This window comes from Hyperoodon ampullatus (assembly GCF_949752795.1).
Source record: "Hyperoodon ampullatus genome assembly, chromosome: 2".
NCBI classification, from domain to species: Eukaryota; Metazoa; Chordata; class Mammalia; order Artiodactyla; family Ziphiidae; genus Hyperoodon; species Hyperoodon ampullatus.
The window spans coordinates 35,564,608-35,582,023 of NC_136915.1; the positions used below are offsets into that span (position 1 = coordinate 35,564,608).

A 17,416-nucleotide genomic window follows, 5' to 3' on the forward strand; every position below is an offset into this window, starting at 1 on the left:
GAAACCTCTTAGTGGAATGGTGATGACAGAAGTCCACTTGTATAAGAGAACAGATGGTGGCAGATTTAAAAACAGCATGGGAGGCTCTGAGGAATCTGGTTATGGAAATCTGGTTAAGAAATGTCAGGCCCTCATTACCTCACCTCATTCCAAAAGCTTCCTAGCTGGCCTCCTAGGCTCTGATTCTTCACCACTCCTCCATGTTAATTACCTCCAGAGTCCATGTATATACTCCAAGAGAAACGCCAGCAATGTTTTCATGTCACTGTGCCCAAAAACTTCAAATGGTTCCCCTTCTCGTATTATACTAAATCTGAATGCCTCAACTACTTTAGCTTCATTAACCTTTTATTAATCCTTCTCTATTAATTCCTAGAGCAATTATAACCTCAGTTTGGCTTTACCATGCTGTTTCACATGTATAATTGGAACATAAGCTTTCTACCCTCACTCCCTTTTCCCCCACCTCCCCATTGAAGATAGTGACCATACACTAGTACTTCAGATGCTACCCAACACCATGCCAGGTACACATTATCTGAAAAATAACACAGTATTTGGATAAGGAATGAGTCTTCCTCTCTGGAATGCCTTTTCCTTCCCACTCTGCCTAGCTGGCTTCTACTTTTTCATCAAGACTCAGACCAAACACCTCCCCCTCCAGAAAGCCTGATCAATCCACTCTTCCCATCCTCCATCTCCTAAATTGAACTAGATCCTACCCCCACTGACTATAAATACTTCTATCACAGAACTTACACAGAATTAAATTACCTTTATCTACCTCTCTCCCATGAGGCCATGAGCTCCTTAGAAGAAGGAACTTTCTTATTCTTTTCTGTTCCCACAATGCCTAGGAACACAGTAGATAAAGAGTCAATAAATGGTGGCTAAATGATTGAAACAGTGACTAGCCAATGAAGGTATGGGTGTGCTGCTCCCCAAACAAGACCAAACATTTAAAAGCGAAAAGAGGTGAAAGAGGACTCAATAGTATGAGGTAAGGATAACCACAGGATCAAAGTCCTTTATGAACTGGAAAAAAGCAAGACTCAGCACAGACTGAAAAGTTAGCAATACAGAGGAACACAGAGAGTTCTACTGGAAAAGTAGAGAAAAATGGGAAGATGGAAGCCAAAGATAAGAAGATAATGTTACTTGTGGGATAAACCAAGGCATGAAAAAATTATGTCTGAAGTTCTTAAATCTATGATGGTATCTATTGCTTAAAAGAATAAGGAATTTTTTCTTTATACAATGAAAAGGTAAAGAGCATCCAGATATAACAACTCCACACTAATTTATGACATAAGAGGAGGGAGGGGGTTCTGACCTCACTTAATGAAATTCTGCCACTGATACGATCCCAAATATGCATTTTAGCTACTTTAGCACATTGCTTGGTTTCCCTCTGTAACTTCCCTAACAACTGAGGAGTAGCCATGGCTTACACAGAAAGTTTTCAACAGGATAAAAAGGTGGGAAATGGGTAGAGATATTGCTGGCTTTCCTAAATGGAGGTAAGACGAAGGCATCAAGGAAAATAAAGTAAGAATAATGAGGGTAATGATGATGTGACCTAGATATTCCTGAATCCTCTCCCTCCCTTCCTAGCACTTGGCATTTTGTCTTAACACTTGGCATGTGAAAAACTGAGCAACTGAGAACTCAAAAGAAATCCTTGTAATTACCACAGCAGTAATTCTGATCACACACATCTCAGGGGGTCAAAAAATACCTATATTTAAACATAATATACATATATAAAAAACATAATTCCTGTTACTGCATCTCAGCACCCAAGGCAGCCAGAAGCAAGGTCTATGGCAGAGACCACTAACTGCCACTTAATATCTGTTTTGCCCTTCTTCCTTAGGAATACAATCCCAATTTTATTCTGGATGGTATTATGCCTTTTGCCCTTCCTGCTCTCTGGAATGTGGATACAATAGCTATTGCTCCAACAGTCATCTTGGACCATAAGGTGACCTTTGAGAATGGAAGCCATACACTGAGGACATGGGAGCAGAGAGAAGGGATCTGGGTCCCTGATTTTTTTGGTGAAGCAATTGTGAAGCTGCCACCCCAGCCCTGAACTGCCTACCTTCCAGACTTTTTATGTGTTTAACTACTATAAAAAGACCTCTACCAGCAGGTGAACGCAATTCCTAACAAACATGGAATGTGGGACATGGAAGTGAGGTGATACAAGTAACAGGACCTAAAATAAGACACTCTCTTAGAGGAGTTGTTGAGGTAAACATTAAGAACTCTAATACTGCAGGATGGAAAGCTGGTTACACTTATTCAAGAGTGACAAAGGATTTGGTCAAATTGTCACCTACTGTAACTGGAAAACAAACCATATGCCAACTGAGGCTATACAGCAAGGAGAGAAATACTATAGGAAAAAATGAGAATATTGGCATGTGTTGGCTCCTTCTAGCCGCTTAAAACAAAGTCCTAAAAGGGAAATAAACTTCAATTACAGTTGCAAGCAGAGAAAATGCAGGTTTGCTAAGGGAGGTACTCCCTGCCTATGGCCTGCAATTCAAGCTAAAATTCCTATAATTTAAAGCCCTACACGGTTGAAAAAAACACCAACTGCTTCTGAAGTAGCAAACTGAAGTAACTGAGTGATAGCTGCAAAACTACAGCCTTAGCAGTAGAGAAGACTGGTGTCTTGCCACACAAAAGCAATGTTGTGAGGGTGCTGACTTTCCACTCAAGACTATCACTTCAAATGGCCCCACCCAGAGCCATCATTCCCTCAGGAGCTAAAAGAGGTGAATGAACTTGGATGGGGGAAAATATATTCTTTATTTCCACTAACTTGTAAAACTTAGCATTTCCTTTAATTACGAAAGTAGACAACAAATCACAGCAGCATTAACAGTACCTGTGACTTTGCCATCAATAAAAATCACAAATATATTCATATGTGACAAATGCTGCAGAATCTCAACTTTTTAAACTCATCGACTACTTCAAATTTATAACAGTGTATTAGAGTTGCCACTAGATTTTTTATTTAATGTGTTAATTCAAAGGCATATATATTACTATGTTATAAAGTTAATATTTTGCTAACCATATTTCAATATAATTAGTTTCTTCTGTAATCCTAAGTATTTTATTTTATGAATTTTGAGACCTTATTCTGCAAAGGGTCCACAAGTTTCACCAGACTTTGAAGGGGTTCCATGGCACCAAAAGGTTAGAAATCCCTGAGGTAAGTAGAGCACAAAGGGCAGAATTTTCATATTAAAAAATTCTGCCTAGGCATGTCCTTTGGCTCAAAGCAGCAAAAAGTCTAGAAACTAAGCTTTTTAAGATGACTGTAAAGGGGAAGAGGGGTGTCTAGACTGCAAAAGCCTCAAGTTTCCAAAATAATACCCAAGCTAATCAACAAGAAGTGAGCTATAAAGCCTATGCATTTCCCAGATAGGGCATCTTCACCAATACCCACCGCAGATGTGGCCATGGAGGATACTGGACAACGTGAGACCTTTCAGAGGGCACAGGGGACAATGGAGAGCCCATCAAAGAGCAGAATCAAGGAACTTATTATACTGTCATGGAGTCTCTGCCACTGCTACCCAGGAGGATTTTATAATCGATATGGCCTAGTGACTATATTGTGTTTCCCATTATCCTGTTTTCTGAATAAAAGATTTTATTGCTATTATCCTATTCCTTCACCACTATAAACCAAAAAGCCACTCTGGGATCTAATGAAAGTGAATGCACCCAGAGAGCTTAGACTTTCAGCTGGATATAATAACTGGATGAAACTCTGGGTTGTTTCCCTTGGGAAAAGGGCAAGTAAGTTCTATTTATAGGAAGAGCAGTACATGTGGATTATTTGGGTACCCAAGGCTGATTGTGGCAGAAATCTAACAAGAAAGAAAATAATCTACTACAGATTGACCTTACATTTTGGAAGCACGTGACATAAAAAAACAATTTTTTAAATTTATAAATGAAGCAATAATTTAAGCTATTTCCAAGCAAAAGTAGCTGCTGTTATTTTTCAAAATTAGTTATCATACACTGGCAAAGCCAAAGTTTCTACTCTTAGTTCAATTTCAGGAAAATAAGTCAATGTCCTACATTAGAAAAGATATGGTGATTAAGAACACAGGCTCTGGAGCAAGACTGTCTGGATTGGAATCCAAGCTCTTCCACTTTTAGCTATGTGACCTTAAACAAGTAAATTAGCCTCTCTATACCTCAGTCTCCTCATGTGTAAGGTGAGGATAAAAACAGTACCCACCCCAAAGGATTGTTGTGAGGATTAAATGAGTTATACATACAAAGCACTAAAAAGGGTCTCTAACACACAGTAAATAAGCATTCAATAAATGTTAGCTATTATTATTCCTATCAAATTCATACTCTTCAGAATTTTCTAAATTTTAAATGACTGTCACTCTTATTCAGTGGTTTTAGACTTACATGCCCTAAATCACACAATAATCATTTATCAAGCTCAATGGAAATGAGCCCCTCATTCAATTATTTACTCTAAAGAAATGATCCAGAAAAGACTGTGCTTTTAAATTTTGTTTGTAGATTGCATATGAAAATTGAACATACACTTTTCCCACAGAAATCAGATTCTATGATGATGATTCCTGAAGTAGCCCACAAAATCCTACCTATTCTATAAAGGAGTTCTATAGATCAAAGTTCTAAGAGTATAAAAGCCCCAGCTGGATATTCTGCAGCAGAAAGACAGAAGTGTAACAAGGAAAATAAAGAAATAAGTTTTTCCATTTTCCTGGTGTAGGACCAGCTTGTTCCTGATAAAATTTCAATACACATAGTTTATATCTGGCATACTTCTAAGTACCTTCTATACCTTGGCTCTCCCATCTCACACTGCCACAAGCCTCCAAGATTGGCCCTTAAAGTTGGTATTATAAACTCCAAAATTAATTACTTGCTCTTCTCCTCCAGTAAAAACTCTAACCTTTTCAAAGCAGTTGATCTCTGCTCTATTTAGGAAGAAAGTGGACAGCATCAAACTAATCACCACTAAGGTATGAATAACTGAGCCTTTGAATTTCCTATGAGCAATGATCTTTTTAAAGGACAAGCCCAAAAAATTCTCATTGGTTTGAAGTGAAAATATAGGTAGAAGAATCATAATTTAGGATAGAGAATCCAATACACAAATAGAAGTTCACATTTCAAAACTCTTGACTTTCACAACTTTTGCTTCGCCCCTAAAATTCCAAGAATATTCACAATACAGCTTATGCAAAAACTTGAGGGACTTAGTGAGACAACTGTCATTTGTAAACAGAACTGTGGTTTCAGAGCTATTTATCATAAAATCAGAGATGAAAAAGGACCTCACTATGTCATTTTTAAAAGCCCTGCTATTACTATTTTGGAAACCAACAATATTATTTATCTCCAAGGGAAGAAAAGTTCACCAAATGTACACAGTAATTCATTTTGTTTAAAATAATAATAATAAAATTTAACAGACCAATCTATGTATCTCCCTTGCCACAGAGAAGAAAATTTCTTTAAATTTTATCCTGGAAAATGAGAACTGGTCAGAGTTCTCTTCACAACTATGCTTCACATATTTTACAATATTAACACCATTTAGGTTCCTTCTCAAAAGTTTGAAGTCCAGAACTCCAATAGGATCTGATTTAAGAACCATAATATAGTTACTGCTCTTCTCTAGATTCTCTCCAAATTACTCTATTACTCAAATATATAATCTTAGATTCATAAAACTGTATTCTAAATTCATACAAGCCATACTCATAGTTAGAACTCCGTTCAGGCTAAAATTTAGGGATCATATGGTCAAAAGACATCTTTATGCTATAAATGTAATTCTTATCTTAAAAATATTTTACTCTACAATTTAGGGAAGAAAAATAAATATTTTCGGACATTAACCACTGAACTACATTCCGTCATCAAGTAAGTACCGTATTTTGCATTTAATCTCACTCTATCTATTGGAATCTCTATGTCTCTTGAGTAGCTGGAAAGCTAATAAACAAGAGTCCCTTTGATACAAGAACACTCAAAGCCATCTTTGCAGATGTTATTTAAAAACCCAGACAGAATCTGCTATTAATACTTCTTATACTTAGTTTTTAAAAATATGTGTATATGTAATAATAAACGTCCTCTGAGTAACATGTATTTACTTTGTCTCATTAAAGTGTTTATCCTGACCTCTCTGCAACCATACGGCTTCAACTCACCGTAGGACATTTACTGGATATCCTATCTCCACACACACTGCCTCCATGACATTATACGAGTAATAAGGCATCAGTGTTGGCAGAAGGCTAATAACATCATGGAAGACGATCCTGATGTGATACACATAAAATACTAAAGAAACAGCTTAAGCTGCTACATATGATGTTTACACTTCAGTGGTCCTCAAAGTGTGGTCCAGGGACACTTTCAGGGGACCTGAAGGATCAAAACAATTTTCAGAGTAAGATATTATTTGCCTTTTTCACTGTCATCCTCTCATAAGTGTAGAGTGGAGCTTTTCAGATGCTATATGATGGGTGCTATCACAACAGAGTCAATGCAGAGGCACAGAACAGAATCCAGGTGTCTCTATTAAGCCAGATATTTTTAAAATTTTGCAAATATGTAAGGCAACACCACTCTTCTAAATTTTTGTTTTGGAAAATACAATTATTTTTCATAAAACATGTTATCTATGTTAATATATAATGGGTTTATTATTATTTCTATGTAAATTAATAAATATTTTGACTTTTTTCTTAATTTTAACTTCTAATACAATTTTGATAGATATAACTCACAAACGCATGCCCTTTGGGCACTAAATAATTTTTGAGACCAAGAAGTTTAAGATGCTGTAAGTCAACATCTCAAAGACTAAAGGTCACTGTTTCTAATATACTATAATGCAATGGAAAGTATAAAGGGTTTGAAATCACCCAAAAGGGCTTGAATTCTTATTCTTCTCCTTATTAATTGCATCCTTGGACAAGTCAAACCTCTAAGCCTCACAGAATTGCTGTGAGGAGTAAATGACAAAATATATGTGAAACACTGTAGTACAGAGTTAATGCTTGGCACAGAGTAGACATTCAACAAATGATAACTATTAGAAATCCCTTTTTAAAAAAAGACATGCTACCCACATGATAGTAAGGAAAGGCTCTGAATCCTAAAAATATCCTCTCTTGAAATCCTAACTCTTCTCACCCAACACTGGACACATGCTGCTTTTTATCAGAAACTTTTTGTAGCATTTTGCCTAGCTCACCCAGCCCTTTCTCAGCATTGGCTCCATCCCCAGGGCCCTGAAAAGTCAGTACTACAACAACAAATTAAAGGATTTGAACCAGGGTTGGTACCTGACCCAAACTGTTCATCTGAATTTTCTTCTTCAGGAATTTAGTAATAGGACTTAAACAGTCTGGGCTGGTCTCCTGAATGAAAAAGCTATGAACTTGAGAGGTATGGGATGGCCATGTGCCAGAAAAGCAAAGAAAGTCAGTTTATAGAAATGAAAAGATATTCCATTCAGCAAAAAGCAAGAGAGAAGAAAATATACTGCCTAGGTTCCTAAGAACTTAAGTTCTATTCCCTTAAGAGACCTAGCTACCTCTGGGTTCTGTGAAATACCCTATTATTCACCAAATAAATTCCTTTTCTTTTTTGTTTGATACGTCCAGTGCTGATTTCCTTTACTTGTAACCAAGCAAAGCTTGACTAAAATAAGCTTACTGAATCAAATCATATAATTTCTTTTTTATTTTTCAGTATTATTTTATATCTGTGCACTGCTGGTAGCCACAGATTTTATATTTAACTCCTTTATTTTGCCAGTATATTCAGTGATGCTTTTTAGTCTATTATCTCTGATATTATTTTCCCCCATGTATAAGAATTCATGACAACTCCAATTTCTCCACCACCTCCCTATTTAGAAACTGCTGACTTTCATACAAGATTTTATTTTCAATTTTAGACAATGTATTTCAAAATTAAATCACTAGTTTTCTATCACTTATTTCTAGTTTCCTGCATTGGTATTTCCCATTTGCACTTATTTCTTCATAGGATCCTCAATTAAGTAGAATATTTTTTGGCACCCCTCATTTAAGAAAAAGCCTCAGGGCTTCCCTGGTGGCGCAGTGGTTAAGAATCCACCTGCCGATGCAGGGAACATGGGTTCGAGCCCTGGTCCGGGAAAATCCCACATGCCGCCTAACAACTAAACCCGTGTGCCACAACTACTGAGCCTGCGCTCTAGAGCCCATGAGCCACAACTACTGAAGCCCGCGTGCCTAGAGCCCATACTCTGCAACAAGAGAACCCACCACAATGAGAAGCCCGCACACCACAACAAAGGGTAGCCCCCACTCGCCGCAACTAGAGAAAGCCTGTGCACGGCAACAAAGACCCAATGCAGCCAAAAATAAAACAAATTAAAAAAAAAAAGAAAAAGATGTTTAAAAAAAAAACAGAAAAAGCCTCAAATTTTGATAAATACTGACAGCCAAGAGGCAGAATTTAGTGCATGGGCACTGGAGCAAGACCTCTGTATGAATCCCACCTCCGTCCCTTATTCACTGCATGTCCTTGAGTTGCTGAACTTTTTTATCTCAGTTTCCTCATTTGTGAAATGAAAATAATCATAACACCAACCTCATAGAGTTGTTAGGGGAAATTTAATTAATATACCATAAAATGCTTAAATAATGCCTGGTCTAATATATTAGTAAGAACACCATAAAGCTAGTTATCCAAGTCAATATTTAGTCCCATAAGTAACTTTTATAATATGTCCTTAAGTCAGTGACTAGTCACTGGTACTCTTCAATACCTTATACTCAGAAATGGAAGCTCAATAAGTCAGCTTAAAGATTAAATTACATTTAGGATGCTCTAGACCAGCACTGTCCAACAGAACTTTCTACAACAATGGAAACGTTTGTGTGTTATCCAATATGACAGTCAGTAACCATGTGTAGCTAACTAAGCACTTAAAATGTGGCTAGTGTGACTGAAGAACTGATTTTTTTTTAAATTTAGATTTAAATAGCCACATGAGGCTAGCGGCTACCACATGAGACAGTAAGCCTTAGAAGATAAGACAAAAAGTTCAAAATACATTTTAGAAAAACTCTCTGTAATGGTCAAAATTAAGACGGTTTCTCATTACTCTTCATTTAATTGGAACATGTTAGAACTAAACATGCAAATTAATAGATATTATCAATTATAAAAAAAGTTTGATAAATATGATAACAATGATGAACTATGGCATGATAATGAAAGTTATTTCTGCCACTGTGTGGGAATGACTTAAAAGCATAAAACTGTATTAATTATAAATATGATAAAAATGTAATATTAAATGTCAGCAACATCCTTAGCCTGAGGTCAGTTGCAAACCTGAATGCTACTGGTAGATACTCTAGAATCTAAGAATTTAGATTATCATACTAGAGGTTATCAAACTAAATGAATTAAGCCAGACAGAAAGGCAAATATCATTTGATATCACTTATATGTAGAATCTAAAAAAATCACACAAAACGTATTTAACAAAACAAAAACAGACTCACAGACATAGAAAACAAACTTATGGTTACCTGAGGGGGGAAGGGGAGGGATAAATTAGGAACTTGGGATTAACAGATGCACACTACCATATGTAAAACAGATAAACAACAAGGTCCTACTGTATAGCACAGGGAACTATATTCAATATCTTGTAATAACCTATAATGGAAAAAATCTGAAAAAGAATATACATATATATGTATATGTATAACTGAATCACTTTGCTGTACACCAGAAACTAACAACACTGTAAATCAACAATACTTCAATAAAAAAATATATTGTTTTAATTTTTAAAAATAAGAATTTAGGGTAAAGGAGAAATAGAAAGAAGGGGAAAAAGAAATCCTCTTCTACCCCATGTTCTTGAGCTGAGAGCAAAGGATAGAAACATGTCCTTTTTTTTTTTTTTTTTTAAGTCTTTTTCATTGAATTTGTTACAATACTGTTTCTCTTTTTTATGTTTTGGGTTTTTTGGCCCCGAGGCATGTGGGGTCTTAGCTCCCCAGCCAGGGATGAACCCGAACCCCCTGCATTAGAAGGCGAAGTCTTAACCACTGGACTGCCAGGGGAGTCCCCAAACATGTCCTCTTTTATTCTAAAAACAATGATCCCTTTTGCTTTCTACTACAGGAAAATGCAAAAAAGGAAAAAAATATGCCAGATGCTTTATGTAATCAATATATATTTTATCCCATGAACCCTAACAGGCCAGGGAGGTAAACATTAACATCCCTATTGCAGCAAACTTACCCATGGTCATATGAATAATACGCGGCAGAGGTCTGAACCTGTATCTACCCAATTCTAAGACTAAATACCAGAGCTGCCTTAACAATAACAAGTCTGCTACTAGAAACAAGACAGCAAGAAGCCTTAAAATAAATCTACCCTCCTCTGGTCATTCTAAATAGCAGGGTTATCAATATCAAATGGAGGGAAATGAGGAAACAGATGGACAGGAAATTCACTTGGGACACTTAACACCCAAGTTTCTCTGGTGCTAAAAATCCCTATGTGTTCCCCAACATATCCTAAACAAACAGACTGGATCAATAATAAAAGGCATTTTAAGGGAGAAGCGCAACAAAAAGGAAAAGGTAAGTGTGAACAAGAAAGAAAGAAAAAGATAACAAAAGGAAGAGGTCTCAGGTAGAAGATCAGAAACTACTTAAAGTACTACTGATAACTCAGCGTCCTAGGCTGAATACACATGTGAACCATAAAATCAATCCTCATAAATGTTAGGCAATTCAGAAATGCAGAAAGGGCCCCATTTTAACAAGTCCCAAGAAATATCAAATTTTATTTTGCTTTAATCAAACTGAATTATAAGTCTAATGCTATAATACGTGAAAGAAATATATTATATACATATATGTGTTTACCTGTCTACATAAAGCAAATGCTCAAGGAAAGCTTTTGTTTTTTTGGTAAGCTTTTGCTATTACTGAGTCTATACCTGGAAATAAAATGCAGGTAACCTCAGGATTCAAATCCATCTTATATAAACCCAGTAACCAGATTCTGCTAAATTTTTAAGATTCTATTGTCTGACAGAAACTGTATCCATCATTATCTGAACTCTCACTCTTGCCTTCCAAAACTCAGGAATTAAATAGATGTAGATGACCCAGTATTCACTATCCAGACGTACTATCCAAACTCAGGATATGAATGCAGTAGATTCGGATTGCAAGGAATACTTGCAAATCTTATATAAATTTTTAATATAATTTCACATGATTTACAAAATTAGCATTTTTAGCAACATGCAAGTATCCTATTAAAATCACATAAACACTGGCTGCAAAACAGATCTGAGAAAACATTTTTTTTTTCTTTTTTTTTTTTTTTGCGGTATGCGGGCCTCTCACTGTTGTGGCCTCTCCCGTGGTGGAGCACAGGCTCTGGACACGCAGGCCCAGCGGCCATGGCTCACGGGCCCAGCCGCTCCGCGGCATGTGGGATCTTCCCGGACCAGGGCACGAACCCGTGTCCCCTGCATCGCCAGGCGGACTCTCAACCACTGCGCCACCAGGGAAGCCCAGAAAACATTTTTTTAAATATTTTTATTTATTTGGCTGCGCTGGGTCTTAGTTGCAGCACGCGGGATCTTTGTTGTGGCATGCATGTGGGATCTAGTTCCCTGACCAGGGATTGAACCTAGGCCCCCTGCATTGGGAGCGCAGAGTCTTAACCACTGGACCACCAGGGAAGTCCCAAGAAAACACTTTTTAATACCATATTTCTTAGTAGTTAGCTGGAACAAGTTATTAAGTTATTGCCCCTCAGTTCCAAACCCGCATCCCTTCTTCCCAATCTGCCTTAATGACACTGGAACTGGGACTCTGCAAACCACATTTCTGCTTTGCCAGCTGATTTTCTATAAGGCTCTGCCAAGACGGAGCACTAAAGATGGACTGCAAGCCTGGAGAAGAAAAAAGATACTTGGGCCTTCCTGTCTATTCTTTGGGCTTCATAAGAGCATTACCCCAGCAAAGGTTTCCTCACCCCTGCAGCAGAAGGTCCCCCTCACAGTAGTAAGTGAATAAAGTTCGCAGTTTTTCTAACACTTATGGAACTAGCTTAATCATACCCTACTCAAAGACCCCAGCAACAGCCAGCACCCTTCCCCAGAGTTTGAGTTTCAAACCTATGGGATTTCTATTCTGAGCTCGACACAAGCACTAGCATGTAGTACCTTCTCCTCGGAGATCTGAATTTTGTTTCCACAGGACCCTTCCTCTAAGTCTCTAGGTTTTCCCTCTGGTCCCCAAGCCCTTAGGGCTCACAGCTGCTTCTAGAAGTATCTATCTCCATGATAACTTCAAGTTTTATTTTTATCCTTTCTGTACCTAGTTAACAACTTTAAATCTAGTTAATGATTCTATTAAAGTCTCTGTTCAAATAATTGGTGTGGTTTCTGCCTCTTGATAGAACCCTGACTGATAAAAGAAAACAGTCTCATTATACTGTAATAGTATATGATGTTATTACAATAACTTTTGTTAAAATGCAATTCTACCCATACTAGCAATTAAAGACGAACAAAATGTTAATTAAGAGCAATTTGAGGGCTTCCCTGGTGGCGCAGTGATTGAGAATCTGCCTGCCAATGCAGGGGACACGGGTTCGAGCCCTGGTCTGGGAAGATCCCACATGCCGCGGAGCAACTAGTCCCGTGAGCCACAATTACTGAGCCTGCGTGTCTGGAAGCTGTGCTCCACAACAAGACAGGCCACGATAGCGAGAGGCCCGCGCACCGCGATGAGGAGTGGCCCCCACTTGACGCAACTAGAGAAAGCCCTCGCACAGAAACAAAGAGCCAACACAGCCATAAATAAATAAAGAAAAAAAAAATTAAAAAAAAAAGAGCAATTTGATTAAAATTAAGAGTATACTTAGCTATCACTACAAAATCTTTTGCAACCATTCTTTTAAAGAAAATTTGGGGGGGTGCCTTTTTCTAACACACATAGCATCTGCTGGAATAAAATTACATGATAAGACAACATTAACAAGGGCTATCTCTGTCTTCCCAAATTTTCTACAATAATTGGTTTAAGATTACTTTTTTTTTTTTTTTTTTGGCGGTACACGGGCCTCTCACTGTTGTGGCCTCTCCCGTTGTGGAGCACAGGCTCCGGACACGCAGGCTCAGCGGCCATGGCTCACAGGCCTAGCTGCTCCGCGGCATGTGGGATCTTCCCCGACCGGGGCACGAACCCGTGTCCCCTGCATCGGCAGGAGGACTCTCAACCACTGTGCCACCAGGGAAGCCCTAAGATTACTTTTTAATCATAAAAATACAGTAAGTAAATTTTTAAAAATAATTTTAACATGTTCAGATTAAACAAGGATCCAATATCATCTATAGAAAACAATATTTGACTTGTTTACCCTAAATATTTAAAGGGCAGAGGAAGAGACTTAATTCATTTACTAAGTACCCTCTCCTACCCAACAAATTTTTTGAATGTCACATACTTTCATTCCACCCCCCATCTTCACTTAAGTCATCTACTCCCACTCCCACCTATGTTTACAACCCCCCACCTGCCTACCCATTTTCTCATTCCTAGTCACACGGTCCAGTTCTTCTCCACCAACTCAAATGCTTTCCTGTCTTGAGGCTAGCCAACTTCTAGATATATAGGCAGGTATATACAAGATATAAAGGTAGTATATACAAAGACAGTTATGGCAAACAAGCAATGTTTGTCAGTGGATTTGAGATTTCCTGGGCTTCCCTGGTGGCGCAGTGGTTAAGAAACCGCCTGCCAATGCATGAGACACGGGTTTGAGCCCTCGTCCGGGAAGATCCCACATGCCGCGGAGCAACTAAGCCTGTGTGCCACAACTACTGAGCCTGCATTCTAGAGCCTGTGAGCCACAACTACTGAGCCCACGTGCCACAACTACTGAAGCCCACGCGCCTAGAGCCCATGCTCTGCAACGAGAAGCCACCACAATGAGAAGCCCGCACACCACAAAAAAGAGCAGGCCCCGCTCGCAGCAACCAGAGAAAGCCTGCACGCAGCAAAGAAGACCCAATGCAGCCAAAAATGAATGAATTAATTAATTAATTTAAAAATTAAAAAAAAAAAAGATTTCCTGCTCTACTTCTATTTGGATAATGTAGCTGGGAGGTCGTTTCTGGCTTGGGGAAGACTCTATGGGAAAGCAGACTAAAATTTATTGTGGTTTTAAGTAATCCAGTTTCTCTTCCCTTTACCAAAAAATAGTTATTCTTTTCTTTTCCTTATATCAAACCAAAGCAAGCTTTCAGTTAGAAAAATCAATGACAAACAATGGTCTTCTACCCATACATCTGAGAATGCGAATTCTCTGCTTCACAGAGGGACCATATAGAATATGACAAAAAATGAAAGATTAGGATATAAGGATACTAAATATCTCAACTCAAATGTCATAGTTTCTCAGTTTATTAACTAAATGCTAAATTTATAGGTATATCCACAAAAATTTGATTCTAGGATATTATACACTAGAATTGTAACAGTGAGCAGGTTATAAAATAATTCATGGTATCTCTTTCATCATCTCTTCCAATTATATAATTCTATCAAGCAAAAAAAGTTAGGTATATATCATTCCTAACCCAAAGTCATATACAATCTTCACCTAAACATAACTATTCAAATAAAGGGATTTAAAATCCCAGTAAATGACTTTAATATATGACTGTTTTGGCATAACCCACAACTAAAATATCTTTAAGGAACTCTATGATCAGTGGAAGATCAAAGTCTGCAAAAATACCCTGATATGGTCATATCTAAAGTTTTAAATATTCAAAAAAAGGGTAAAATGATTCCTCCAACCATATTAAACAGAAGGACTCTTAAGTGAAATTAGTTCTACAACAGCTTTGGGGATTAAAGAAGTCTTTTTTTTTTTTAGTTCTTTTCAAAACTATACAGGTGTCCCTTGTTGGGAGGTGGGGGCGGGGGCACATGGACTCCAACAAGGTAGAAAAGTAATCACTCCACCTACTTCCATTATAAGCTGGAAGATGCTTTCTCAGGGAAAGAAATGCCATAAGGGCATGGAGTAAAGCTCTCCTACTGAGGAAAAGGAGAGCCAGCCTTAGTCTCATAAAAATTCAAGTATATAAAAACTAAAAAGGCAACTTTATTTTTCTTTGGTGGCATTCTGAACCACCAGAATTTCTTTCATGCCTAAGGATTCCTTGACTTCACATTCACGGCTCTAATAATTTTGTATCCCTCCTCTCTCTCTTTCCTGCCCTCCAAAGCTGGTCAATTCCACCTCTCTTCATCACTTACGCTGTTCCAGCCACATTGACCTCCGTCATTGCTCCTCCAACCTAACAAGGCAAGTCTCCTGTCCCAGCAGCTCCTGAATTCCCTCTGCCCAGAACGCTCATCTTCTACCTACCCAACATATGGTTCATTCCATCACTCTTTCAGGTCTTCATTCAAATGTCACCTTTTCAGTAAAGCTTTCCCTGGCTACCCTATCTAAAATAACCCTATCTATATTTCCTATTCCCATTCTCTATTTTATTCTTCATCTTAGCTCTTATCACTGTCACTATCTAACATATACTTCTTACTTTTTTATTAATTACCCCGTCACCAAACTGTAAGCCCAATAATTACAGGATTTTTATCTGTTATGTTCACTACTGTAGCCCCAGCATTTAGAACAGATCCTGACAACATATTAGGTGCTCAATATGCTGAATAAATAAATGATACAGCTAGCTACAACACCACATGTAACTGGTAGGTGCTGCCATCAACAATTCATATTCTAGTCTGAAAGATCCCAATTAACAGATTAGACTTAGGTTATTTTTTCAAACTGTGTGCTGGGAACTAGAGTAATCCCTCAGGGGCAACTGCGGGGGTAGAACATGGAAGCCCAAGCAAGCAGAAAAGCCCGGCATTTATCTGCTTTATTCACAGGTTTTCACTTAAGATTTAATTTATAGAAAGGATTTAGCAACTTCAAAAAAATCTAAAACCACTGGGTTGAACACAACTTAGTTCCTACTTTTTTACATTTTACTTATTTATTGTAAATGAGGAGAATCTAGGTATCATATTTATATCATCCTTTAAAAAGAGATTTAAATTACCATCTAATCTTATTTAATAATCTGCTACAAAGGCAATAAAAATTTACTATGTATTTTCTAATTAAAACAAGTAGAAACAAGATTAGTATTTTTTTAAAAAAGGAATAACAAAAAAGAGTAAATTTGTTATTTCATGTACAAGAACATATGTAAATTCACTAAGTGGAGATTAAGACCCAAATCCCACTACGACAAATATTTCTGTAGGCAAAAATATGTCCCAATCTCACAAAATAGCACTATTTACCAAAACAAACTACAATATTTTATTCTGAACCTTACAGTAAAACTGATTCTAATATGACTTGACCAGCATAACTTTTAAAATGTTACATGTTCTAATAAAAAGAAGAGCACTAACCTTAATGAAGTTACAGATGGACAAGCCTGTCCATACAAACCCATCTGGCCACAAAGAGAATCTGAAAAGTAAAGGAGAGTTAGTTATCAGATGCTCCAAAATAAATTAAACTATAAATCACACTACCATTCTAAAACAGAAATAGAACGCTAAAAGATTCACCATTATTTGAACACATACCCACAAAATTTAAACATGTTGTTAAGCAATAAGACAGATTACACTGAGGAAGACTGACATACGAGGAAGCACAAGAAAAATAGGCACACTATAACTGTAACATCCAAAAAAGCTAAGAACTCATAAAATTTAACAACTTGTTATGCTTAGTTACAGACAGTGTCCAAACTGTTTAGCAGAATCCTATGGATTCCAGAGAGGCGCCTAAAGGCTACCAAAGAGCTGAGCATGCAGGTTCCCATCCCCACATAATTGTCTCCCACCCCATCTACCCTTCAATCAAAGCAGTGCTATCTTTGTTGGTTTTGCATAATGGACTTCACTAAAACTTCATTTGAAAAACAGTTCCACTGCTTAAAAAAAAAAAAAAAGTTAAGAATAGCATTGAACAGAAGGAACTTTGTTCAAATTTTAGCTGTGACACTAAGAGACCTTGAAGAATTTATATAACCTCAGTGAACCTCCATTTCTTCATCTGTAACTTGGGGATAATACCACCTGTAACTTTATTTATTCATCAGGGATAAACTGCAGGTTTGTTATTAGAATTAAACAAATCACTAAACAAATGTGAAACTGTCTATTAGCACTACTACCTGGCACAAGGATGATCCACAAGTGTCTACGGGTAACATGAATGA

At 37.4% G+C, this 17,416-nt stretch overlaps 1 protein-coding gene across 2 annotated transcripts in view; it reads right to left on the reverse strand.

The window, feature by feature from the left end:
- FOXJ3 (forkhead box J3) overlaps nucleotides 1-16,654 on the reverse strand; it is a gene marked incomplete at both ends in the record, with an annotated part of 108,840 nt that extends 92,186 nt beyond the window's left edge. The window contains one exon of one of the 2 annotated variants that reach the window (XM_079724752.1): nucleotides 16,596-16,654. In XM_079724752.1, coding sequence (XP_079580878.1) covers nucleotides 16,596-16,639 — 44 coding nt within the window. The remainder of the gene's footprint in view (nucleotides 1-16,595) is intronic. The other variant, XM_079724753.1, reaches the window with a different exon arrangement.
- Nucleotides 16,655-17,416: the final 762 nt, after the last annotated feature.